Below are 27,016 nucleotides of genomic sequence, written 5' to 3'. Positions count from 1 at the left end.
ACAATAAAATCTGAAAAGGGTTGGAGGGATAGCATAGTGGGTATTAGTGGGGCTTGGTCTTCGCCGGCTGCAGAGGATTACCCTATCCCGAGCGCCTTTGGTGTCTGCTCTGTCTCCTCCTATAAAAAATTCAAATCCCATAAACACGACTGCCCCTGTGAAACATGCGTTCCTCGTTTTTGCACTTACTTATGTCGCTCCTTGGGAATACCTTGTGATGACTTGAGCTACAGTGTTTGCAGGGATAGGATTAACTACTTGAAGAGATACGTTCTGAACGATATTCCTTCCTGCTCAGATCTCCTCACTTCAGACAACCTCTTTGCGCTCTCATCACTCGGCTACAATATGAGCAGACTGCAGATTCCCTCTTTTGGCAGGAGGAAAAATACTCCCCCAGTCATTCCTGCTGCTGGGGCGACCTCCTCTCCAGCGTCGGCTTCTTCTTCAGCCACCATATCTGACACTGTCCCGAGCGCAGTGGCTACTAACCCTGCTGCCAGCGCCCCTGCGGCCAACCAGAACGCGCCCTCCCCAGCTACCATAGCTCCTGCTGCTGCGGGGGGCGGTCGGGACAAAGAGCGAGGCAAAAGGCCTCATCCTGACAGTGAAATCGACCCTGAGGAGGAGCCTCTTATTAGAAGGACCCGAGTCTCTGGGCCGGGTACTCTCTTGCACCGAGCGATCAGAGCTCCTTCTCACTCTGGGCCTCCTGCAGCTGGTGGCTCTGCTTCTGCTTCAGGCCCCCCTTCTATCCCCAGCTTGCCGCCATGGGCCCCTCGGTACACTCGAACGGATGGGACGTTCGTGAAACCGAACGAGACCATGCTGAAGGATGGCCAGACCGCTATGGCCTACTACAGGAGCATGTGGACTCCGAAGGACATTGAGGCGGCAAAGGGCCTTTCCCAGAAGGACGTGTTCAGTCGCTTTCCCCAATCTGCTATGGAGGTGACTTTTATTTTCTAACTCATGAATTCTCTTATATTACTTGGTCTTGCCTTCTCCCGTTCTGACTATTGGTTTAACCGTTCTTATTGTGCACCTATGCAGACATTGTTTGGGATGATGGCCATGCAGAAGCAGGTGGAAATGGGGAACGCCAGGGCCCGAAAGTATTCTGACAGCCTGGAGGTGGCTAATAAAGAGAACGACCTCCTTGCCATGAAGAATACCGAGGTGCTGGTTCGGCTTGACAAAGCCGAGCAAGAGAGAGATGTCCTGAAAAAGGAGAATGATTCCCTTCAGGATGAGAAGGACGCCCTCCAGCTCGAGAAGAGCGTCTGGCAGACTGAGCAGGAATCACTCAGAGAAGAGAAGGCAGAACTCCAACGTCTTCTAGCTGATGAACAGTCTGCTCGGATGGCTTTTGAAAAAAGAGCTCTGGACGAGCGTACCGCTCTGATCGACGCTATCAGCAGAGTGGGTGGTGGGATGCTGGCCCTTCATGCTCGGTTCTCCAGGGTCGGTGCTCTTCGGTATGCTCAAGGATTCCGGGAAGGCTTCGCCGACCGGGTTCCGGATGAGGGACAGACCAGCTCCACTCCGGATGAGGTAGACAAGGATCTGGGGATCGAGCCTCTGGGGGTCTATGTCGACCCAGAACCCACCGAAGCGGAGCGTATATTTGATGAGTGCCAGGACATCGCATCCTCAAGGATCACCACAGCTCCTCCTACCGCTCTGCCACTGACCGCTCCCCAATCGTCAACCGTGGCTCCCTCTGTAGCCACTGCTGACGCTGAACCCCAGCCGAACGACTCAGTTATTCACCTGGATTCCCCACCTCATGAAGGTGAGGCGGCTGATGGGGCCGAGGAGGCGAGTCGGCAGGACCAGGATGCTGTTGGTACTGAGGCGTCTAGCTAGGGCTCCTTCGAATTCTTCCAGTTCATATCTTCTTGTAATGATGGACACCTCTCTTTTGTAAACTAAATGTTCAATATTAATGAAATGGCCGAACTCTTTTTCTCTATGTGTTGTGCTCTGTTCAACTTATCTTCAGTACATATATATCTTTTCTCTCTTTTTCTTTTTATATTAGTTTTGCTGTGTGTTTGTACGGCAAGTGCCTGGCGCTCGGCTAGAATGCCACTTGCCACTTGGCTTTAAATTTTTAGCAAGTGTCTGGCGTTCGGCTTATAGTGCCAGCTGCCACTTATCTTGCTTAAGTGCCTGGCGCTCGGCTAGAATGCCACTTGCCACTTGGCTTTCAATTTTTAGCAAGTGTCTGGCGTTCGGCTTATAGTGCCAGCTGCCACTTATCTTGCTTAAGTGCCTGGCGCTCGGCTAGAATGCCACTTGCCACTTGGCTTTCAATTTTTAGCAAGTGTCTGGCGTTCGGCTTATAGTGCCAGCTGCCACTTATCTTGCTTAAGTGCCTGGCGCTCGGCTAGAATGCCACTTGCCACTTGGCTTTCAATTTTTAGCAAGTGTCTGGCGTTCGGCTTATAGTGCCAGCTGCCACTTATCTTGCTTAAGTGCCTGGCGCTCGGCTAGAATGCCACTTGCCACTTGGCTTTCAATTTTTAGCAAGTGTCTGGCGTTCGGCTTATAGTGCCAGCTGCCACTTATCTTGCTTAAGTGCCTGGCGCTCGGCTAGAATGCCACTTGCCACTTGGCTTTAAATTTTTATAGTAGACCATTGGAAAAGAAAATTCTTCTCTTCTTTTTTTTGTAAATTCCGGTAACTTGCTCATTCATATGTATTTGATTAACAACAAATAACATCCAATTAAAACCAGAACTTAGCTTCTATTGATAGTACCTCTTCAGAGACGTGGCGTTCCAGGGCTTGCTGACCAACTTTCCCGCCATGGTTTCCAACGTATATGCCCCTTTGCCAATGACTTCTGCAATTCTGTATGGGCCTTCCCAGGGTGGCATCATTTTTTTGACCATCCCCACCTTTCTTTTCAGAACCAGATCGCCCGGGGCAAAATCCCTGTGTTTTACTCTCTTATTGTGACTATTCGCCAGCACTTGCTGATACGATGCTAGCCTTATAGCCGCTGCGTCCCTCCTTTCGTCTATCATGTCGAGGTTCAATCTTAACATCTTGTCGTTCTGATCTCGACTCCATGCTAAGCTTCTGATAGTGGGGACTAAATGCTCAACCGGTATAACTGCTTCGGTACCATACGCCATCGCGAACGGGCTCTCCCCAGTCGGCCGCCTTGGGGTGGTTCTGTAAGCCCATAGAACGTTCGGGAGTTCATCCAACCACTTCCCCTTATGATCTTCCAGCTTCTTCTTAATGCAGGCGAAAATGGTTCTGTTTGTGATTTCTGCTTGTCCGTTAGCCTGAGGATGACTTACTGCAGCCAACTTCTGGTTGATTCCATACTCCTCCAGCAGCTTTCTTACTTGCCTGCTGTCGAGGTTTGTGCCATTGTCCATGACTATTGTTCTGGGAACACCGAAGCGGCAGATAATGTTGTTCCAGATAAATCGTCTCACCTGAGTCTGAGTCACGCTAGGATACGGTTCTGCCTCCACCCATTTAGTGAAATAATCCGTGGCCAGTAACACATATTTGTTCTGAGCTCTTGCAGTTGGCAGAGGACCGACCACATCCATCCCCCATTGCGCGAAAGGCCACGGCGAGGCCATTACGTGCAATTCTTCAGGTGGTTGGTGGATCATTGGTCCATATCGTTGGCACTTATCGCACCTTCGAGAGAACTCCTCCGCATCTCTTGACATGTTTGGCCAAAAATACCCTTGTGTCATTGCTTTATGCGCTAACGATCTTCCCCCAGAATGATTGCCACACACACCCTCATGAATAGCTCGCAATACCTGCTGCGATTCCGCGGGGGTGACACATTTCAAGTACGGGCCAGAATAGGACCTTCTGTACAGCTGGTTCCGCACGATGGCGTACTTGGCAGCATTCTTTTTGAGTTTCCTAGCTTCATCCCTTTGCATAGGCAAAACGCCATCTCGAATATAGGTAATGATTGGGTCAATCCAACTCGGTTCATACGGTATGACGTTGACTTGCCAAGGGTCCGAGACCATCGGTTCTTCGAAAATGGACGGCTGGGTCACTATTCCCACTGGAATCACCCTCGCCAATGTTTCACCACAACTTGAAGCACTGCATGCTAAACGGTCTGCATCTGCATTCTGTTCCCTCGGCAACTGTATGAATTCAATCTTTGCAAAGTCCTTGGCTCTACGCAGAACGGCAGAACGGTATGCCCCCATCATGTCATCCTTGGTTGCGTACTCACCATTTACCTGCCGAACAATCAGCTGCGAGTCACTATACACTGTCAAACTTTTGATCTGTAGCTCTTTGGCCAACTTTAATCCATTTAGCAACGCCTCGTATTCCGCTTCATTATTGGTGGCTCGGAACTCAAGTCTGAGTGCTTGGCTCAAGGAAGTACCTTCTGGGGTTTGCAGTTTGATCCCAATCCCAGCCCCCGTCGGGTTAGAGGAGCCATCCACAAAAAGTTTCCAAGAGCCGCTTCTAAGGTCCTCTTCCGTATCTTCGGCATCACATTCTAGTAGGAAATCGGCCACTGCTTGCCCTTTAATAGCTGTTCTCGGCTCGTACGTTATGTCAAATGAACTCAACTCTATGGCCCACTTTGTCATTCTGCCCGAGAGCTCTGGCTTGTGCATGAGCGTTCTGATTGGGAAAGTTGTTAGAACAGCTATGGGGTGGGATTCAAAATAATGCCTTAACTTTCTTTTTGCATTTACAAGTGCAAGTACCACCCGTTCGGCCTTTGAGTATCTTTTTTCTGCCTCCATCAGTGTTTTGCTTACATAAAATACTGGGTATTGCACCCCTTCCTTGCAACGAATCAGAACGGCACTCGTCGCGACACCAGATACTCCAAGATATAGAAATAACTTTTCTTCCGGTTCTGGGGCTGACAGGACTGGCGGATTCTGCATATATTGCTTCAAATGAGTCAATGCCTGTCGTTGCTCATCCCCCCAGACCTGCCTTCCATGGCTCCGAATCGTGTCAAAGAATGGTTTGCAGTGGTCTGACAACTTTGAAATAAATCGACTTAATGCAGCTATTCGTCCTGTTAGGGCTTGCACCTCTCTGATCGTCTTTGGCTCGGCATTCTTAATCAAAGCCTCTGCTTGAGCGGGGCTAACTTCGATGCCCCTGCGGTTGACCACGTGTCCCAGAAACTGCCCGGAACTCACACCGAACGAGCACTTGGTCGGATTGAGCCTCATCCCATATCGCTTTAGTACATCAAATACCTCTTGCAGATGCTTCAGATGATCATCCTTTTTCCTACTTTTCACCACCATGTCATCAATATAGGCTTCGACAATCTTACCCATTTGATTCTTAAAAACTTTGCTGACAAGTCGTTGATAAGTTGCTCCCGCATTCTTTAATCCAAAAGGCATAACCTTGTAGCAGTACGTTCCTCGCTCGGTGACAAAAGAAGTTTTTTCTTCATCTGCGGGGTCCATAGGAATCTGATTATAACCTGAATATGCGTCCAGAAAGGTTAAACGCTCATACCCCGTGGTGGCATCCACCATTTGATCAATCTTAGGCAACGGGAAACTGTCCTTCGGGCAGGCTTTGTTTAAATTGGTGAAATCAATGCATACGCGCCATTTCCCATTTTTCTTCTGCACCACAACGACGTTGGACAACCACTCAGGGTAGTGCACCTCTCTGATAAATCCCGCATCAAGCAGCCTATCAACTTCTTCCGTTATGATCTGATTACGTTCTGGAGCAAATCTTCGCTGCTTCTGTTTCACTGGTTTGAAATTAGGATTGACATTCAGGGAATGACAGGAGACGGAAGGACTAATTCCAGGCATGTCGAGATGACTCCATGCAAATACGTCGACATTGTGGGATAAGAAATCCACTAGCTCTTGCTGCTCTTCTCTGGTCAGTCTTATACCCACTCTGGTAGTTCGTTCTGGCCTGGACTGATCGATCTGCACATCCAGAAGGGGCTCCTCGGTCAAGTCGGCTGACTCCTCCACCCTATTCTGCTCGAGTGGAGGTTCCTGTAATTGCTATCTGGGGCTTGTCGACCGGACGGGCGCCTTTCCCTTCCCTGCATGCTTTAGTGTGACGGAATAACACTCTTTGGCTGCGACCTGATCCCCCCGAATGTCTATCACTTTATCTCCATCGGGCCCGAGGCACCTCATGACCTGATGCAGAGTTGAGGGTACACCTCGGACTCTGTGAATCCATCCTCTTCCCATCAGGAGATTATACGAGGGGTGAATTTCCACAACCACAAAAGTTTCCATAAGAGCTCGCTCTGCAGCTTGAACTTCTACTTCCACCATCCCGACGGGTTCCACCCTCTTCCCATCGAACCCTAATAAGGGATTTCCGGTGGGCTTGAGCCTCTCTGGTTTAATGTCGAGCCTGTCAAATGTGTCCCTTGGCATAACATTCGCACTGCTCCCAGGATCGATCAGAACTCTGCGCACCAAGCACTCTGCCACTGTCAAACTGACTACCAACGGGTCGTCATGAGGCAGTTGGACACGCTGCAGGTCTGTCCAGTCGAACTTTATCTGCATTGACGGGCTCTGTTGGTGTAGAGTGGTCACATTGCCGACCCTTTTCTTCATCTGTGCCTGCCGCAGGCGCACCCGTAGCAGCTCATCTGGCTCTTCACTAGGCTCGGGTCGACCATGGATAGCATTGATTATACGAACTGGTTGCGAATTGTGGGAGCTTTGTTTATGACTCCTTTTTATTTGTTCCACTGGTCGATTCTGCTCCATCGCCGAGCCTTGAACATAACTCGCAAACTCCCCTCTAGCTATCAACATCTCCACTTGCCTCCTCAGGTTCCTGCATTCGTTAGTCTGATGTCCGAAATCAGAATGAAAAGCACAATGTTTAGTTTGATCCCTCTGTTCGAGGGGTTGTCTAATTGGCAGTGGTGGATGAAACTTGTCCTTGTTCTCCTGATATAACCTCGCCAGAGTGACCTTCAGCGGAGTAATCAACTCTTCCTCCCTGGACCTTTTTTCGGCCTTCCAAGTGGTCTGACGTTGCGGCTGAGCCTGCTTCTGCCTGATCTTTGCCTTGGACTTTTCCTCGGTCGACACAAGCGACGTTGTCCGAGCATTAGCTGCCTCCTCTTCTTCGAGGCGCACAAAGCCATCGGCTCTCTCATTGAGTTCGTCCATGGTAGCTGGCGTATTCACTACCAGACTGGTGTGAAACGGAGTTCCGCGTGTCATGGCTAACTTGAAGGCTTGAACTGCCGTAGTAGGATGGCATTCGATTACCATACTCTTAGTGAGATTAAACCTGGTAAGAAAGGCCTGGAGCCGTTCATCCTTGTGTTGCCGCATCGTGAACAGGCTCGAGATGTCCTTCGGCGGGCGTTTGTTCCCATAGTACTGGCTTATGAACCGATCGCACAGGTCCCTGAAACTGCCAATGGAGCTCCTAGGCAAGTTTTTGAACCAGCTGAGCGCCGGTCCGGCCAAACTTGTAGGGAAGCATTTGCACATTAAAGAGTCGTTTTCCGTGTTCAGGGCCATTTTCAACTGGATATGATACACATGATCGATCGGATCGGTTGTTCCGTCAAACAGAATAAAGACTGGCATAGCAAACTTCCTTGGATGCGGCGCATTCAAGATCTCGTCGGTGAATGGTGAATCCACCGTCCGAGCTGCGGATCGGAGAGCTTCATTTTCTCTCTGGAGTCCGGCGGTAGCTCTGTGAGTTACGGTTCTGCCCTCCGAACCGTGATGAGTGACAGTAACCATGGAGGGCCGGTAAGACGGATCGAACGACCGTTCCTCTATGAACTCTCTCTGCCAAGGCGACGCTACTCGACGGCGATCTACCTCCATCACTTCCTCTCGGTCAAACCTTTCCCGCTGTGGATCAACGTGAGTCGAGCCTTCGTGATCTTCAACTCGACGAACATTTGGCGGCGAATTGTCCATCATCCTTTCATCACGGTGGTGAGCTGACTGATTGTTCTCGTTCTGATCGCCTTGATGCGCGATACTAGATGGAACACCTCCTTCTCCGACCGGAAGCGGATGCGAGACTGCGGGTATTTGCCGATGCTGCAATCCAGCTTTCAATTCTGCATTTTCTTTTCTGAGAGCTTCAATCAAATTCATCAACTCTTCAAGCTTTGTTTGCTGGACAGCCTCCATCGGATTGGAGCTTTCACCTATCATTATTCCCGAACGGAGTAAAGGCATTAATCTCAAGCTCGCGAGTAGATCTAAGCTTCGTGAGTAGGAATTTTTAGATCTGGCTTCTAATTCTCCGAATTATGCTCACTGTTTACAAGATCTGAATTGCCTGGACTCTAAATCCGTCAGATCCTGTCACAATCGAGCAACTCGCGGTTGCGTAGATCTGAAGTCACTCCTGCCAAAGCTTCAAGAATCGTAATTCCTCCAGAGTAGGTCACAATCGCTCAGATCTGGATTCAAATCCGCAAGATCGAGTCTCGATCAACCGAATTGGTTTGAATCCATTCGATCCTCCTCATTGATCAACCAAACTTTTATGCGTTTCCCACAGACGGCGCCAATTGAAGATGCAAGAAACTCCTTCTATTCTTTCTCTCTCTAGAATTCTTACACCTCAACCCGAATCAAGATCCCCCTCCTCTTCATTCCAACTCCTATTTATAGATATTTACAAGATATTTACAAGATATTTACTAATTGCTGGACCTGGGCCTATTCCTCAGTAAGCCCTGGTCACTCTTGATGGGCTTACTCCCGCTCGGCCCATATGGCAGTGTCTTTTTATGGGCTGACCCAGCTGTTTGGACTGAAGGTTGTGTTTTGCGAGTCGGACCTGGCCCATGTCATCCAGGGCCTCCTCAAATATGAAGAAGAAAAGGTAGTTTTGTTTAAAATTAGTTAGTGTATTTACTATCTTATGTAAGATTTAGGAGGACAATTGTTTCAGTGCTACGTTAAATTATAAATTTTCAAGCAAGTATAGAATAAAAAAAATAATAATAAAAAAAAATAAAAATTTATAGTGCAAACTGTAATTATGGTATAATAAAATAAGGGATAATGTATTCATTAGTTCAGGGATTTTTGCCTCCCAAAAAAAATACTACCGAGTCCGAAAATATATATATATATAAATAATAATAAATACTACAATAAAAGTAGGGTTTTAATTTTCACTTATTAAAAAAATGGGGTTTGAGTAATTTTCCATTTCTCTTTTTAAATTTTTTTTTTATAGAGACAAAAGAAGAAGATAAAAAGGAAAAGAAATTAAAAAGCCAATCTTCAATCTCTGTCATACTACTCATAAGCCAATCTTCAATCTCTATCTCTATCTCTATCTCAAAAATCCAATACATTGATTCAGGACTAGGGTTCACAGATCCATACAATAATCAATAATGTCAAGTCAATCACCCTCCACTTACGGCAGGGTACCAACCACCTCCTCCACCACCACCACCACCAAACAACAGCCACTGTCAACATTCATCACGCCCGCCAAATCCCATACCCAAACCCTAATCGCCACCCGCCGCCCATGGCGGGAACTCTTCGATCTCCACTCCTTCTCTCGACCCCATACCTACGCGGAGGCCATGTCCCGCATCAGGCGAAGCCTCAACTACTTCCGAGTCAACTACGCCATGGCCATTTTGCTCATTCTCTTCCTCAGCCTCGTCTACCACCCATTTTCGATAATCTTCTTCTTGATCGTGTTCTTCGCCTGGTTCTTCCTCTACTTCTTCCGCAACGACCCGATTGTGCTGTTCAACAAGAGGTTTGATGATCGGGTGGTTTTGGCGGGTCTGAGTTTGATTACTGTCATTGCCTTGGTGGTTACTCATGTGGGTTTGAATGTGTTGGTGTCGTTGGTGATTGGGGTTGTGGTTGTTGGGTTACACGCGGCGTTTAGGGTTACAGAGGACCAGTTCTTGGATTGCCTTTTGTCTGAGACGTCGGAAAATGAGGAGCTGCGGTGTCTTGAGCAAGCGCCGCCATTCTGGAAGAACCGCAAGAAGTTGTCCAAGCAAATGTCAATGTGTGAGATGCCTCGTGAAATTGCATGGGAGAGACGGCAGCGCCGCCAGATTGTCCGTCAGGTGCAGAGGAGGAACTCGATTCACGACACCGGGGGCCTGACCGATGAGGATCTCAATGAGCTGAAAGGAAGTATAGAGCTAGGGTTCGGGTTCAACGAAGAGGATGGACAAGAACTATGCAACACCTTGCCTGCTCTTGACCTTTATTTTGCGGTGAATCGGCAATACTCAACCAGCCCGGTCTCGTCGCCGGGCAGTAGAGGCTCGTTGACATCTCTTGGCGGCTCCTCCATGTCTCTCGAAAGACAATCATCGGCTGTTGGAAGTCCAGGGAGTGAGTCTGATCCATGGAAGATATGTAGTCCAGGTCTATACATGCATTTTACAAATAATAATCCTATACATATTTTGACATTACTTTGAATAAATATATATATATATATTTTTATATATTATCAAAAAAATAATTTCATTTTTCACAAATAGAAAAAAACACAACGGAGTAAGAGTAACATTCATGAAATTGAATGCACATTCATGGTCCAATCCTTATTCCTTTAGAGTTATAAAGCCAAATAAGCCTTGCACTTCAATTAGTTTGTATTCATTGTCATCATTTTTTGTCTGACGAACTATTTTTTTTTTTTTTTTTATAAAAAAAGTCATAAAATTTTGAATTTTAGAATTCAGGACCAACGAGTTTTGACAATAGAGTATCTACTATAACATTAAGAGTACGTATCTCTTTGTAAATAGATTTGATATGTAACTTTAAAATTATTTTGGTGTTGAATTAGTTATCCTTCATTTCAATATAATACAATCATCATGTACCTTAACTTGAAAAAGCATGAAATAGTGAACTTTCTTCTCATTGACATAGTTTTCACATTATATATATATATATATATATATATATATATATATATATATATATATATATATTTTTCAGGTGATAATCCTCAACAGGTGAAGACAAAGTTGAGGCATTGGGCTCAAGCAGTTGCATGTTCTGTGATGCAGTCATCTAATTGAAGGGTGGGTTGGATTGTACAGAAAGAGAGAGAGAGAGAGAGAGAGAGAAGATAGAGAGAGAAAGGAGGGGGCTTTCTGGGTAATTGATTTATTACCCTGAAGGCAATGAGTGGAGTAAATTAACTTTGTTAATTGGTTTGAAGACAATCAAATACACAAGTATGTACTAAATAGTTTGGATTCTTAGTTTTTGTATATCTTCTTCCTCTCAAAAGTGAAAGATAATATTTCAAATGTATATATAAGTTTTCATTTTTTTTTCTGAATATTTCAAATGTATATATAAGTTTTCAATTAATAAGAAGAAAACTTAACACTGTTATTTTACTATTTTTAAAATATTTGAGGTTGTGTGGATCTAAGTCACACGTGTTGAGAATTTTGTTCGTGTGAACAATAAAATATTGTTGACACTTGTATCAAGGTCAATAAGCATTGTTTCGGATGAAATGGTAGGGTGGTAACTAGTAAAGTAGTGGGTCCACCTACAGTCAGTCTAAAGATGGAAATGAAGTCTGTTGTGGCGGTCAAGCACGTAATCAGAATATAAAGCTTATTATATGCTTCATCACAATCCTAAGTTAATAAGATTGTATATATAATTATTATGGAAAAATAAATTTTGGTGACTAAAATTGAAAAGAATAATGTTATAGTAATAGAAAAGTAATTGCCATTAAGTCACAATTTAAGTTTAAAAGGAGACCGAGACGGGGGTGTAGTATCTTCATATTTTGAAAATCATGTATGAAATTACTTCTACTGACTTCATAAAATTACAGTTAAATTTAAATAAGAGAAATAGATAAAAAGAATATGAAGATGGGAAACAAAGTTACATACAAGGGAAAAAAAGAAGAATTTTAAGGAGTGGGGAAAAAAAATTAAAGAAAAAGAAAAGAAAAATGAGAGATCTTTTAAAGGAAAAAAAATTTAGAGTCTAATTAAAGAAAGGAAATTTAACTTCTCTTTTAAGAAAATTAAAGAAATCTAAAAAGTAAAGAATGAAAATTTTAAAAATTAAAGAGTTTAGGGAGGCATTATATAGAATTTTTTTCTATATATATAAACAATCAAAAAAAATATCTTATATTTAAAGATGGCCCCCAATCTAGGGAGCACATGCTTCATTGTATAACAATGTACAGAAAGATGGCATAGCCCTCCACATAAGGGGACTTCAAGGCGTAGAATCCCTCCACAGGACGAGACATAGATTCATAACAACACATTTAGCCATCCAAGACATGTTTGGTTCAATTTTTGATAATATTTTTTGTTTTCATATCATTAAAAGTTGAAAAATGAAACTCTGTTATGAAAATTGATCTGCATGTGTTTGGGTTTAAGTGTTAAACTATGGAGTGATTTTGAGAGTCAATAGTAAGTGTCGAGTGATTAGAGCATCTCGAATGGCCTCTTAAATGGGCTCTCAAACTCAAAATATAACATGTGAATGAAAATAAGATACTTCAATAGCCTCTTAAAACATCTCTCATATTTTGGGATTTTCAAATGTATTATCTAATATAAGAGCATCTCAATATGAGCTGCCAATTCAAAGTATAGTAGGTGAGTTAAAATTTAGCCTTCCACAGCTATATCACTTGTCAAATTTTGCCTTTGCCTTTGCTATTTTTGGTGCCAAATCTAACAAAATAAATAGCTATAGCTATTTCCTTTTTTTTTTTTTTTTTTGTTGCCGGCCGTGTCTCTCTCTCTCTCTCTCTTTGCCAAAATCTCTCTCTTCAGAGCAAAAGCTTCCAATTCCGGCAATTTCCTCGGCGACGATTCGTTTGGATTCTATATATACATATATTTAAAAAAGATCATAAAAAATTTTCCCAAATAGGATTTAGTTTGCAAAACAAGAATTACAGCCTTGATTAGTTGATTTAGAAAGAAAAAAACAAGTTAGCAGTTGCAGAGAGAGGGGAGGGCGGGGGGGGACAAGCTTGAGAGTTGAGAGACAGTGGCTGAAACTTGCGATTGGGGAGGCTGAAATGATTTGCCCTAAAACTATACATGACTGAAATCATTTGCCCTAAATATATATATATTTAATAATAATATAATCAAATATATATAATATACATACATATATATATATATAAATTAACATATTTGATTATATATATATATATATATATTTTGGGTCCTTTTTTGATTTTGATTCTTTTTAATTAAGTTTAATTTTAGTTTCTTTTTAATGTCTATAACTTAACTTGAAATGTGCCTAATATTAACATTACTGATGAAAATATGAATGGTGGGAATGGTAGTTGAAAAAGAATAGTAGTTGTGTCAAAAAATAGTATTTTACATAAAATGCATTATTGGAGCAGAATTGTTAAAATATAGCATTTTGATACTGTAGCACTGTCAAAATATAGATTTGGCATCCGAATTTAGCATTTTATCATTGAAGATGCTCTAACAGCTCTTAAATGGCCTCTTAAATTCAAAATATAGTAAATGGATGAAAATAGCCACTCCAATGGGCTCTCTCAAAAGACTTCTCATATTTTGAGATTATCAAAAGTTGTTACAATGAAAATAAGACACTCCAATGGACTCTCAAAATATGGAATGATTGTTGTGTCAAAAAATAGTATTTTGAATGAAATGTACAATTGCAGCATACTTGTAAAAATATAACATTCTGACACTGTAGTTATTCTCAAAATATAGATTTGATATGAAAATATACTCCATCCGTCCCTTATTAGTAATCCATTTTTCTCTTTTTATATGTCCCAAATTAGTTCTCAAAATATAGATTTGATATGAAAATATACTCCATCCGTCCCTTATTAGTAATCCATTTTTCTCTTTTTATATGTCCCAAATTAGTTATCCTCTTTGAAAGTCAAATCATCTTTCCATTATATTTCCATCATTGTCATTTATCTTTTTAAAAATTTTCAAACTTTGTTATTATATATATTTAATGTTTGAAGGACAATTTAATAATTTGAAAAGGAGACAATACATTAATTGCATGTTCCCTTAAAAAGTTATAAAACCAGAGATGGACGACTGTTTTGAAAGTTCGTAATAAAATTAAAAATAATAAATAAATAAAAGTAATGTTTTAAGTTATTTTCACTTATTAAAAAAAATGGGGTTTGAGTAATTCTCCATTTTTTCTTTTAATTTTATTTTTTTTTTTTTTTCCCTTGAGAAGTACAACTCTGTCATATCATTGAAAAAAAAAAAAACCATATAGAAAAAAGAAGATAAAAAGAAAAAGAAATAAGCCTGTATCAATCTCTCTCTCTCTCTCTCTCTATCTATCTCTATCTCAAAATCCAATATATTGATTCAGAACCAGGGTTCACAGATCCATACAATAATCAATAATGTCAAGTCAATCACCCTCCACTTACGAATCAAACTCCACTTACGGCACGGTACCAACTACCTCCTCCACCACCACCACCAGACAACAGCCACTGACAACATTCATCACGCAAGCCAAATCCCAGACCCAAACCCTATTCGCCACCCGCCGCCCATGGCGAGAACTCTTCGATCGCCACTCCTTCTCTCGGCCTCACACCTACGCGGATGCCATGTCCCGCATCAGGCGAAACCTAAACTACTTCCGAGTCAACTACGCCATGTTTATTTTGCTCGTTCTCTTCCTCAGCCTCATCTACCACCCAATTTCGATAATCGTCTTCTTGATCGTGTTCGTCGCCTGGTTCTTCCTCTACTTCTTTCGCGACGACCCGATTATGCTGTTCAACAAGAGGTTCGATGATCGGCTCGTTTTGGTGGGTCTGAGTTTGATTACTGTCATCGCCTTGGTGTATACTCATGTGGGTTTGAATGTGTTGGTGTCGTTGTTGATTGGGGTTGTGGTTGTTGGGTTACACGGGGCGTTTAGGATTACAGAGGATCAGTTCTTGGATGAGCAGGAGGCTGCTGAAGGAGGGTTGCTTTCGGTCGTCAGCGGCGAGCCAATGCGGCCTACTCATACTCTGGGTTGAATTTGTTGTAAGTCTGCTGATTTGAATTGGTTCTGTGATTGCAATTTTTGGCTATCAAGCTTTCAGTTCAAAATGGATTATTTCAATTTGGGGTTATTTCAATTTTGGGTTTTTCGTGTTGGTGTGTAATTGGTTGAATGATTATGGGTAACTTGGATGCTAATGGTAGATTTCGAAATTGGTCTTTTGGGAGTTTATGGAATTGTGTTGTAACTAATTGAATAATCAAGAGGAAATTCGTTGCTAATGATGGGATTAGGATAATTGGTTCAATGATCATGAGTAACTTGGTTGCAAATGGTCGGATTTCAAAATGGGTTTTTTGAATTGTGTTGTAAGTTTGTAACAGGTTGAACGATCATGAGTATTGCTAATGGTGGGACTAGGGTGACTTGGATTCGGATTTTGAAGTTTGGCGTTTCTATTTCTCTGACTGTCTTTTCAAGTGCTGTTATCATTGGAATGTGGTGATGATTTGTAATGTGAAATAGCAAACTGACAATTGCTTAGTCATGGACAGAATTGGGCTATACGGCATTTTGTAGTATCAATAGTAGAGGTGATTTATCTTTTTCTTGCTATCCGAATTTTATTTTTGGGATATGCAGGGTAGTCTTTGAACTTTGTTTTAACTAATTGTTTTTTTGTATATGTTAAAGAGAATGCTATATAATGCACTTTTCTCTTGGCAGTATTGAGTTTAGATGTTAATTTGTTAAGTAAAAAACCGAAAATTGTCATCTCATGCTATTATTAATGAGAAGCATGCACTTGGTACTATTGTCAATTCATATGCTCCGACTAAAAAACCTTTCATTTCCCCGTGCATGAAAAACTGAAAATTGTCATCTTATGCTATTATTAATGAGAAGCATGCACTTGTAGGGTACTATTGTCAATTCATATGCTCCCCGGTGCATGAAAAACTGAAAATTATCATCTTATGCTACTAATAATGAAAAACATGCATTGGTTGGGTATTACTTGTCAATTAATATGCCCAGTCTTCCCGTTTTGAGCTTTGAGGGTGAGAGTAGATATCCCTGTCAATTAATATGCCCCGTCTTCCCGTTTTGAGCTTTGAGGGTGAGAGTAGATATCCCTCAAGCTAACAAATGGTGGTAGGATAGTTGATCTTGTGTTTGGCCGATAGGTAATGAAACTAGTTTCGCTTAACTATGACTATCTTTACTTAATGTTTATTCAGTTAGATAGGTAGTCTTCTTTAATTGACACGTATATTTGGAAAAATCTCGTTCCAATCCACCATCATATGTTTGATGTCATACACACTCATCCCAAATTAAATTCCCACTAACCCCATGAAGTCACTCAAATCATTAGGCAATTCTCTCCCAATCAGCAACTTGATCAGAACCCGAAATCTTGTTATTCAAGAAATCGATACCTTGGCGCTTAATCGAGGTAAAGGTAGGTAAAGGTTTACAGGGGGAATACTTCTATTTTTAATAATAGAAACATGAATCTTCTAATTCTTAGATAAGAACTTAATGCTTTAACATTATCCTAACACCACCTGCAAACCCTAACACATAATTAATCAAACCTATATCATACTAATGGTTGATTGCTTTACAACATTATTCTAAGTTGATGATTGCTTTACAAGATCTGGTTGATTGGTGAGAGACAAATGAATGCCCACTCTAATTTATAGGCCAAGGCCTTATATTAAATGACAAGGATCCGTAAACATGTCACCAATCTAAGGGTAAAAGTATTTAGAATGAGTTGTAGAATGCTCCAAAAGAATATCTAAGGATATTACAAGCCTATTATACAACTCTACATTATTATAGAGAATGTTACATGACTCTATGCACAAGCTAAATGTCCTTCTAATGCAGACTATTCATGGCATAACCTTTTCATGGAAGGGTGTGACATGATATTTGTCATGCCATGCAACGATTTTGGAGCTGTTGTTGGTATCCTATTGTTTTATGTTGCTAGACCGAGTTCCCCACACCCTGCGGATTTTAAATTCTTGAAACAACTTCCTTACAACATGTATGCAATCATTGGTAGTGTGGGTTTTATTTTCCGTGAGTATCAAAATAGACTAATTTGAATTTCATAATTTTCGTCAATGCTATGCTTTGGTTGGTATAAAGCTTCATTAGGCATGTGGAAAGTGGTATTTTTTTTTTTATTCTCTTTTTCTTCTGAAGTTTTGTGAAAAGTAGCTTTCTCACTGAAGTTGTGTTGAGAGAACAAAAGATGGTGGTTTAGAGACAGGTGAATTGTGATGTATGCCCCTGATATGTTATTGTAACAGTTATGCAAATATTTGTACAAGAAATTTACGTTAAACAAAACCGATACAATATCTGTGTGATTGAATTGCGGATAGGCTGCCGGTTGCATTAGCCATTGCTAAATATTCTGTAGGTGATGTTTGGTTAATTATTCTTGAAGAAAGCAAGTTCTTGAAAACGCCTATTTTTACTAGAACAATTACTGTAAGGCTTAACTTCCTCGAGCTCACCATCAAAGCTGTAGCCTAGTGGTACTTCACTTTTTTTCTCTTCTGAACCAGAAGTTCGATGGTTCAAATCCAAGTTGGGAGTGTCAGAAAAAAAAAAAAAAAAAAAAATGTCTCAAGTCAGTCAAACTTTGTCATCAAGCTAGAGAACTTGTTACACCATTTTTCTGTCTACAGCAATAACTTGTTTAAACCATATATTGCAATATCAAGTTGGTTTAAAACCAATGAGACCGGAATGATGGGATTCAGTTTGGATCAAAATTAAACAAGAAATGCTTCAGTAGGAGAATAAAGTACCATTCTCTAGGCAAGAGAACCGTTTCAATTTCACAATACAATTCTTCCAATGATCTATCTTCTCCTGTTATTTGTTGGTTTCCCATTTTTGATCACAGACAATAAAACTGCTAAAAGAAGGGTCGAAGATCCCATGCCATGACACTAGCAGGTCGGAAAAATTAGTCAACTATGGTATTCATGCCATGGAGCAGTTGGCAGTGCAACAATGTACACTGGTTTTTGCAATTGACACGATAGCCGAATCAAATAGTCGTAGCACTGGAGCTGTCATCAGTTGAGACTAGGCTGCTTCAACTATTTCATGTGCCGGATTTTGCATATGGTAGGATCTGGACACGAATCTCTTGGGACTTCCCAGATCCTACAAGCTGAAGAAATCTCAAGATTGTCATCCATGGTACCTCAATTTTCAAGATCCTGGTGCTACCAAAGTATTTAGAATGTAAATGAAAGGAAAACAGTTTTTAAGATGGAAATCGAAGAATTCACTTTTAAAGAAAACACCAGTAAAGTAATGCATAAGAATTAAACTTTCATCCTCACAAAGGAGGGGACACAAGGAAATCCAAGCAGAGGACCAGATATTGGATGAGCAAGAGGCTGCTGAGGGAGGGTTGCTTTCGGTTGTTGGTAGCGAGCCAATGCGGCCTTCTTGGTTGAATTTTTTGCAAGTCTATTGATTGAATTGGTTTTTTGATATCTAATGGCATTGCAATTTTTTGTTATCAAGCTTTGAGTTCAAAATGGGTAATTTCAATTTGGGGTTTTGATGTTGTGTGTAATTGGTTGAATGATCATGAGTAACTTGATTGCAAATGTAGGGATTTCATAAAGGATGGTTGAATGATCATGAGTAACTTGATTACAAATGTTGGGATTTCATAAAGGATTCTTTTTGGGGTTTTTTAGTTGTGTTGTGATTGATTCAATGATCACGAGGAACTTGGTCGCTTGGGATTGGGTTGATTGATTTGACTGGATTGGGGTTATACTAAGTTAGGTTATACTAAGTTAGATGTTAATTGATTTTTGTGTTCATGATATATCTTAATGAGAATAATATAGTCACATATATAGGTTATAAAGTTATTTTTTAATTCGGTAGTGAAAATTTGAAAATTATTTTTCAAGTATGTGGATTTAAGAGATATTCTCCAGCCAATCAAAGTAATAGAAATAGTTTATTTTATTTTTTATGTTTTCTTGACAAACAAACAACACTAAATAAAATCAAGATTACAAAGGCGGTTCGATCACTGGGATGAGAAAAATTCAAGCAAAAGACAGAGTAAGATGCACACAAAGAGGCTACAAAGTCATTCCAAATCCTAATATTTCAGTTTCCTTCTGGAAATTTTTTTGCTCGACTAAATTCTCTTTCCTACCCTCTCATCTTTCAGTTTCTGGAAATTTTTTTGCTCGACTAAATTCTCTTTCCTACCCTCTCATCTTTCAGTTTCCTTATGGAAATTTTGTTTCGTTTAGAGTCTAGTGACACCAGTATAGTACTCATTCCTTGTATTACAAATGACACCCTCACACACACACATATATATATATAGATATTCCTTCTATTACAAATGACACCCTCACACACATATATATAGACAATTTCCTCCTAATGAAAGGCTAGATGCATCACATTGTTAAGATTTACTCTTTAGAATTTTCTACCTAAATATTTATAACACTAGCGAACTCTATATTCTTCTAGAATCTTCTTTATACTCTCTACTAATATCTACACGCTCTCTTATTTCTAAAACTCCTAACCGTTCATAACATTCACATAAATGTGGAAGATTATAGGACTTTACCCTACTCACTCCGTGCACCCATGGAGAGTCCTCAGTACTCACATATCACCTACCTGGGAGAACCTCTACAAATTGAGCTTGTGGATGCAGCTTTATTGATAGGTCTTCCTCAATAATGTTGCCTTTGATTAAGCATTGGAAAGTTAAAATAGCTTGTGGATGGAGCTCTATTGAAGGTCCATCCCCAATAATGTTGGCTTTTGACAAAGCATTAGAAAGTTGCTACTTTAAAAAGGCTTGTTTCACCAAATTAGACATTACGTTGAAGATCTTGAAATTCTTTTTTGAGGCTACTTCGGAGGAACTGATTTTGTTTATTTCTTAGATTTTCAGGTTTCAGTTCGTTGGGATGCCAATGTTCCATATATTCATGAGCGCTCCCAGTAGCCATTATTCGTCAAACATAATGTGATACATGACATGCCGTTGAAATCGAGGGATTCGAACACGGGCACACCTATTCGGAAAGTTGGGTACTCTACTAGACTACGAACATGGGCACACCACTGAGTAATTCCCGACATGTTGAAACCAATGAGACTATAGGAATGATGGGATAATAAAGAACCATTTTATAGGCTGGGGAAAAATAAATGAGGCATTATTGCACATGGTTTCAATTGGGAAGACGAGAGAACCCATTGCTTGATTAGGCATGGTCAGTGGAATATTAGTTCTCACTTCAGAAGCATTGTTCCCTCTATTGGTACTAATAAGCAGCTTCCTCCTATTGCTTCTAATAGCAAAGACAGCCGTTTGGATGCTCTCTCCCACGGGACAATTCAATCTCAAACATACTTCCACAGCTCTCCTTCCTCCTGCCCCCCTCGCGAGCCGGTCTCTCATGGTTCAAAAATAATATTCCCGGTCATTCTTTTGTCACCTGGCTTGCTCTACAGTCGAGACTTCAAGCTATTGGAGAAAAACTTAATTGCGCCAATTGTATTAGTGACGTGGTATCACCTTAGCATTTATTCTTCGATTGCCCATTCTCCTCAAGATTATGGGATGTTGTCCAAACTATTGGAATGCTAATCCTAACTCCATGTCTGCTGTTACTGTCAAGCTCTGATTCTCTATGTCTGCTGTTACTGTCAAGCTTTGCTTCTCTACTTCTATCTACTTCATATGGAAAGAGAGGAACCAGCACGTCTTCGCAGGGAAACAGACCACTCCAAATATTGTTTGGAACCTTATGGATGATTGTATTAGGTACCGTCTTCTTTCTTTCAAAATGAAGAACTCCTAGAGCACCAGCTTGATTGCTGCAGAATGAAGACTTCCCAGCACTGTTATCACCAACTCTGCAAATAATTAGCTGCTTCGCTGTTGCTGGCTCTGTCTTCTTTGCCGTTTGTTGGCTTCGCTATTGAAGCAACAATTGGCCCTTTCTGTATAGTTTATTTTCTTTTAATATATTTGATTTACCGGGGAAAAAAAAAAAAGAAAAAAGACAAGAGAACCACTTCAAGATCCCATCAAGTTCCTACATTGTAAACACAACAGGATACAATTTTTCCAATCAAATTCTCTCCCCTATTATTTGTTGGTTTTTTTTCTTTTTTTAGATCACATACAAGAAAATGGCTAAAAGAAAGGGGGCAAAACTCATTCTATAAAGAAAGATATCATTTTAAAACAAAGGGGACAGAGCTAATTCTATAAAGAAAGATATTATTCAACAGGCAGCTACTGTAAACTGGACATAAACCTATCCTCAAATGCTTGGCATTCTGTCCATAGTTGTTCTCGAGCACAAATTCAGTGTAAATTAGGCGTCCAATGCCATGACCTTATCACATTCATGCCATGGAGCAATTGCCAATGCAATGTACACTGGTTTTTGCAATTGACAAGATAGCCGAATAAAATAGTTGTATAACTGAAACTGTCATCAGTAGAGACTAGGCTGCTTCAACTATTTCACCCGTCTATGTGTTTTAAACATTTTTGGGTAGGATCTGGACATGAATCTCTTGGGACTTAGATCCAACAAGCTGAAGAAAATTCAAGACCATTCACGGAATCAGGGTACCTCAATTTCCAAGAACTTGATGCTACCAAAGTATTTTGAATATAACTGAAACAACAATTTTTAAAAAGGAAATACAAGAATTCACTTTTAAAGAAGACCCCAACAGTGCATAAGAATTAAACTGTTCATGCTCACCGAAGGAGACGAGGATATCCAAGCAAGCAATTAGAAAAGATGAAGCTACTGTTTCCCAAGTAATATCATGGAAACCAAGGAAATCCCGTCGTTTAAAGTAATAAGCAGCCAACTCTAAATAACGCATACCACTGCTAGTCCTCCTCTAGATTGATGGAATCCTTGAACTTCCCGTACAGAATCTTCTTTAACTCGGCCATCTGTGCAAGTACAGAATCCTTTTCTTCTTTCAGTTTCTCCAACTTCTGACAATTTGCTTCTTTCATCTCCTCAATCCTGCTCTCAACTTCTTCCTTAGGTACATGAGCAAAAACCTCACCTATTTGAAAGCGAACCACCTCCTCGTCAGTGAGAATTAGCTCATTGCCTGCATCTTCAAGATTTTCATTTGTTTCCTGACACCAAAAAAGGGGGAAATTATAGAAAAAGAAAAAATGAAAAGAAAAAACTAAAATGAGTGATTAACAGAATGGAGCTAGTGATGGCCTAAATGTACATCTGCATACTTCAAAGAGTGTCTTGAGGCTTGCTCCATAATGTAAAAGAAAAGAGACTTTACCAAGATTGAACTAACACAGGACATAAAGCTGACAAAACTGTTAATAGTAAGAGAAATAATAGATTTGCACAAGTTGGATGATATCTTTGTTAGGACTGCTTTATTTTTAGTGCTAAAATCTCTCATTCAAATTTTTTTTTTAAAGAATAGGAATATAATGGAAAAACAATGTTATTATGCAGTTTCTGCTTTCACAGACAAGATTTTCCCTCCATATTTGGCTATTTTCCCACAACTGGGAACCAAATATGTTGTTAATGAGAAGCAGGATGTCAGTTCTGACCAGTTCCTTTTTGAACAACTGACCATGCTCTTCCACACAACCAACTTTCATGCACAATAAATTGAAGAAGTGCAACAGTATAATAGGATACAGTGTACTATCCTATTATTTAGTAGAAGATAAGGCCTTAAAAAGAAGACAAAGCGCGCGCGTCCACCGGGGGGGCGGCGTCTACAAATATCTTATCTTTTCACGTTGATGCATATTCAGCCTGCCCAAAGAATCTCATATTCAGCCTGCCCAAAGAATCTCACGCCAAACTAGTGAAATACAAACTCAGTCTATTGGTTGGTCGGTTCAAGCAATAGAAAGGGGGTGGGTCTAGAACGGGTTACCCTAAACCTCACCCACCCCGATTACAAAATCCTTGTCCCAGGTTTACAGCCCAGTCCCATCCTTATCCTGACAATTGAGTTAATAGCCGTTCCTGCTCCATCCTGACCATATATACATATATAGATCTGTACATATAGATAAAAGATATAAAACAAAAGAAAACTTTATATATACGTGTGTGTATATATGTAGAGAGAGACACAGTTTACCATGACTATCCGTCAGGGATGGAGTTGATTTCAATAATCGTGACTAGCCACTAAGGAGTGTAGATGCTAGTACAGAGAGATGATTGTAGCCAATTTTCTTGTCGTAAAAGTGATATTATTAATCGCTAACCAAAGGCTCTAATAATGAACGCCGATCAGGAGAGGAATGAGAGAGGAGTTGGATGGCGACAACCGAGTAAAATGGAAACCCTAAAGCTCTAAGGAAATGAGAGTTGAGAAAGATATAGAGGTAAGGACAGTGGTTTATCGCTTGAACATCAATGTCATTTGTGTTAATTTGTCTCTCAAAGCAGCCGCTTTACAAAATAGTAAATAGTTAGGTATGCCTTGAGTTCTCCCTCCCCAAGACCTTGCTGTAATAGGAGCAAAACTAGGTAATATCCCTTTTACCGATTGATAACAAAGGTTTTCATGGACAATAATTGAAATACATGCATACATATATATATATATATATATATATATATATATATATATATTTGGTAAATGGCATTGTGTGAGTGCACTTTTCACAGGATAAAAGATGCTGAAGATGACTTAAAGCGGATAATAGAGGCTGCCCTACAATCAAATAGGGTGGTCTAGATTTGGTTTTTAGGGTTCATGATTGGAAAGGCAAAATTAGGGTCAAAAGGCTGTCACAGGTACAACAGACTGGTTATTTTGTTCCAAACATTCAATATTTTGAAGTTATGTAATATGAGTTATATAACTAACAAAAATTTCTATCGACAACAACTAATTTATGGTAAACAACATTGTATGAGATGCTCACTGTGAACAAATAGGACAATACCTTAAAGCTGACAATCAAGGCTACAACAAAAATGGTGGGCTAGGAATAAAGCATTTAGTGTTTAGTATTGGAAAGGTAAAATTAGGTTCAGGAACAAAATTATACTTCAACATTAGATTGATTGCAGTATGAAAGCAAAGGATACATTGTTGCAGAAATTTCTGGACATGAACGCAAAAAGGAATTTTAGCACTAAAATAATGTTGAGTAAATTAGGCTAGCATTTCTGAATAAAAGGGTTAATAATTCATGACAACAATGCATAAAAAGCTGAGTTATGGCTGTCAATTGTGCATATCAAAGATAGGACTTAAGAAGAACAAGAAGAGATAAACCTTAGAATCTCAGTAGAACCTTCAAGGAGTTTTAGCTAGAATAATTTCATAGAGTCTCACCATTAAAAGAGTAAGAATTTGCAAAGAGTACTATTAATCAAAGTTGGTTAATTGTCTTTACAAAAAAGACTTGCTTAAATAAAAGTATTAAAACTTTCTAACTATATTTTCTAAGTTCTACTTAACAAAGAATTTCCTAAACTAAGGCTCAACCACTAACGGCGCTATGTGTGGCTTAGTGGACCAGCTGCCCCCACTCCATTTCTTTTCATCTTAGTTTTATGTGTCTGTGTATTACAGTAATTCAAATCTGCCCCTCGTCAAAAATCCCAAAACTTAGTCTATTCACAGTGATAATCTTTGAACTCCAGCCCAAAATATATTAGATACCAGTGTCTATTCCAGTTTATAATCATTTAATAATTTATTTTTATAAGACCCCTTAAATAACTTGAACTGAGCTCTCTCTCACAATGAATTTTCAAATTTGCATGCGCAACCATGTGATTCTAATTCGAAAAATCAAAAATCAATAAAAATTAATTAATTTCTACCCTACTCCGCTACTTTCTTGCTACAGTTTCTTTCACCTCCCCCGGTTCTTTGATGTATTTCTGGAAGACATCATTACCATAGTAGACACACTATTTTTTTCAATTTTATTTTACTCACATCAACTAGAAGCACATTGAGTGACTTGGAATCCATATTTTACTATCTATGTTAGTACACAACGAAATCAACCTTGCAAATCCTTAATTTTGAAAACCCACTTCAGATTATGCACCACAAACAAGAAATAAGAATCTAAAACTATACTTACACATATATATAGAGAGAGAGACACGCACAAAAAACAGATATCATCAATCAAATCATGTAGAATAAAGATTCACTTTTTTGGGTGCTTTGCGTGTTAGGGATTTACCTTAGCCGTGTTGATGGCATCTTCGAGTTCGTGAAATTGGTTGTTTAATCTACTAAATTTGTTGATGTTCTGCTGATCCTCCCATGTCACCTCCGTTTCAGAACCACCGCCCTGTACAGTTAAAATTTAAGAGAGTGATGTGAGGCCCAAAAACTGGAAAATCTGGTGAACACGTTGATTGAGAATGAGAAGGCGACCAAAATTAGGGTTTTTATTGTACTTACCTGCTGCATTTGCTTGATCGAAGAAGGCGATGAGAGAGAAGGTAGTACTCGATGCTTCTTGCCACACTGACCACACCGCAGTGACCTTGTATATTTTATATATATATATATATATATAATTTGTAAAATTTGCACTTTTAACTGTTAAAAGATTTGTAAAATTAAGTATGATAAATAATTCAGTGTTATTTTTTCTACTTTTTAAAATAGAAAATAAGAGAATTTGTATTCTTCTTAGAAATGAAAATTGAGTGTGTGATGTAATTACTAGCGAAAAAAAAAAAAAAAAACAAAAACAGCATTGAAAAATTTGTAAGTTGCCCCATCCAAAGAGTCTTGAAACTATTTTTTGAGATTTTTTTTTTTTTTTTTATTTGTTCCGTCCAAGACAATTATTTTTTGAGAATTTAAAATAGCATAATGGTGTACCCCTCAAAATTGTTGAATACATGGATTGAAGTTTTTAAAATATTTTTTTATTTCTCAGGTAAAATATATTATTGATCTACATCAGTAGTAAGAATGTTGTACAACTTCACTAGTGAGAACCTTTGTACTGTTAGAAAAAAATCATGTCTAATACATAATTGATAGGGTTTTGAAATTGCATCCTATGAACGAGGAGTATTCAACACCCCATTGGGCTTTTAAATTTCTGATAAACAATTATTTTTCATCTCTTATACATAAAAATGAATAATAATTCATTTCTAAGTGACTTTGTTTGTTCCAACGTAAAAAATATTTTTCTTTTTTAGTTAAAACATATTTTTTTTATTTTTATTTTCTGCTGTTTGACAAAGGTCTAGGTCAAGTCCAACGAGTGGGACGTGTAAAATGTCTTGCCGAAAATTAATAGATAAGTTATTTTTATTATATTTTATTTTATTTTATTTTCTTACTTGCGACAGCCAAACATCAAAAAATAAAAAATATCTTTTAAAAAATATTTTACATCTAAATAAAAATGTATTTTTTAAAAAAATATCTTACATCTAAATAAATAGAGCGTAAAGGTGAAATGCAATTGGAAATGCTATTAACTCATTATAGCATTTGAGAAAAATAAAGTGAACTGATGAGACTTTATATACGGAGCATCTTTTTGGGTTTACTATTTATTAGAAATTTAGAATACAGATCAATGTTATTAGAAATTTAGATTTTATATGAAAAATGTGATTAATCAAGTTTGAATAACTAAAAATGATACTATCTTTTGAAATAAGAGAATATCCATATTTTGTGAAAGAAAGTACGAATCCCATCACATAATTCAGTCCCAACTTACCCCACCAAACACCCTCCCAATTCAAAAAATGTATTATTACTCTTGAGAATATTTTCAAAATTTATAAATAAATTTCAAGTGAAATACGCATATTTTTAGTAGTTAAATTTTTTATTTTTAATACAATTAAACCAAAATGGTAATTGGAATTTAAAAAAAAAAAAAAAAAAAAAAAATCAATAT

General features: G+C 39.4%; 4 protein-coding genes across 4 annotated transcripts; 3 read left to right on the top strand and 1 right to left on the bottom strand.

Annotated features, from left to right (window-relative positions):
- The first annotated feature begins 202 nt into the window (after nt 1–202).
- Nucleotides 203–2,166, top strand: LOC132299922 (uncharacterized). The gene is made up of 2 exons (XM_059796813.1): nt 203–951; nt 1,054–2,166. The coding sequence occupies exons 1-2, from the start codon at nt 349–351 to the stop codon at nt 1,867–1,869; spliced, it is 1,419 nt and encodes a 472-aa protein (XP_059652796.1). The 5' UTR covers nt 203–348; the 3' UTR covers nt 1,870–2,166.
- Nucleotides 2,167–9,383: 7,217 nt separating this feature from the next.
- LOC132301267 (uncharacterized) lies at nt 9,384–11,060 on the top strand. Its single transcript, XM_059798536.1, has 2 exons — nt 9,384–10,392; nt 10,978–11,060. The coding sequence occupies exons 1-2, from the start codon at nt 9,384–9,386 to the stop codon at nt 11,058–11,060; spliced, it is 1,092 nt and encodes a 363-aa protein (XP_059654519.1).
- Nucleotides 11,061–14,298: 3,238 nt separating this feature from the next.
- Nucleotides 14,299–15,842, top strand: LOC132299921 (PRA1 family protein E-like). Its single transcript, XM_059796812.1, has 2 exons — nt 14,299–15,062; nt 15,405–15,842. Exon 1 carries the CDS (start codon nt 14,423–14,425, stop codon nt 15,053–15,055), a length of 633 nt encoding a protein of 210 aa, XP_059652795.1. The 5' UTR covers nt 14,299–14,422; the 3' UTR covers nt 15,056–15,062; nt 15,405–15,842.
- A 5,856-nt stretch (nt 15,843–21,698) lies between these two features.
- Nucleotides 21,699–25,648, bottom strand: LOC132299920 (probable prefoldin subunit 4). The gene is made up of 3 exons (XM_059796811.1): nt 25,543–25,648; nt 25,319–25,429; nt 21,699–22,246 (listed from the first exon to the last, which is right to left on the bottom strand). Exons 1-3 carry the CDS (start codon nt 25,549–25,551, stop codon nt 21,986–21,988), a joined length of 381 nt encoding a protein of 126 aa, XP_059652794.1. The 5' UTR covers nt 25,552–25,648; the 3' UTR covers nt 21,699–21,985.
- Nucleotides 25,649–27,016: the final 1,368 nt, after the last annotated feature.

This window comes from Cornus florida, unplaced genomic scaffold (assembly GCF_030987335.1).
Source record: "Cornus florida cultivar Cherokee Brave unplaced genomic scaffold, ASM3098733v1 CherokeeBrave_3.0.0_Hap2_Chr03, whole genome shotgun sequence".
Classification (NCBI taxonomy): domain Eukaryota; kingdom Viridiplantae; phylum Streptophyta; class Magnoliopsida; order Cornales; family Cornaceae; genus Cornus; species Cornus florida.
The sequence above is the reverse complement of the archived record's forward strand: the minus strand, read 5'-3'. Positions and strand labels throughout refer to the sequence as shown.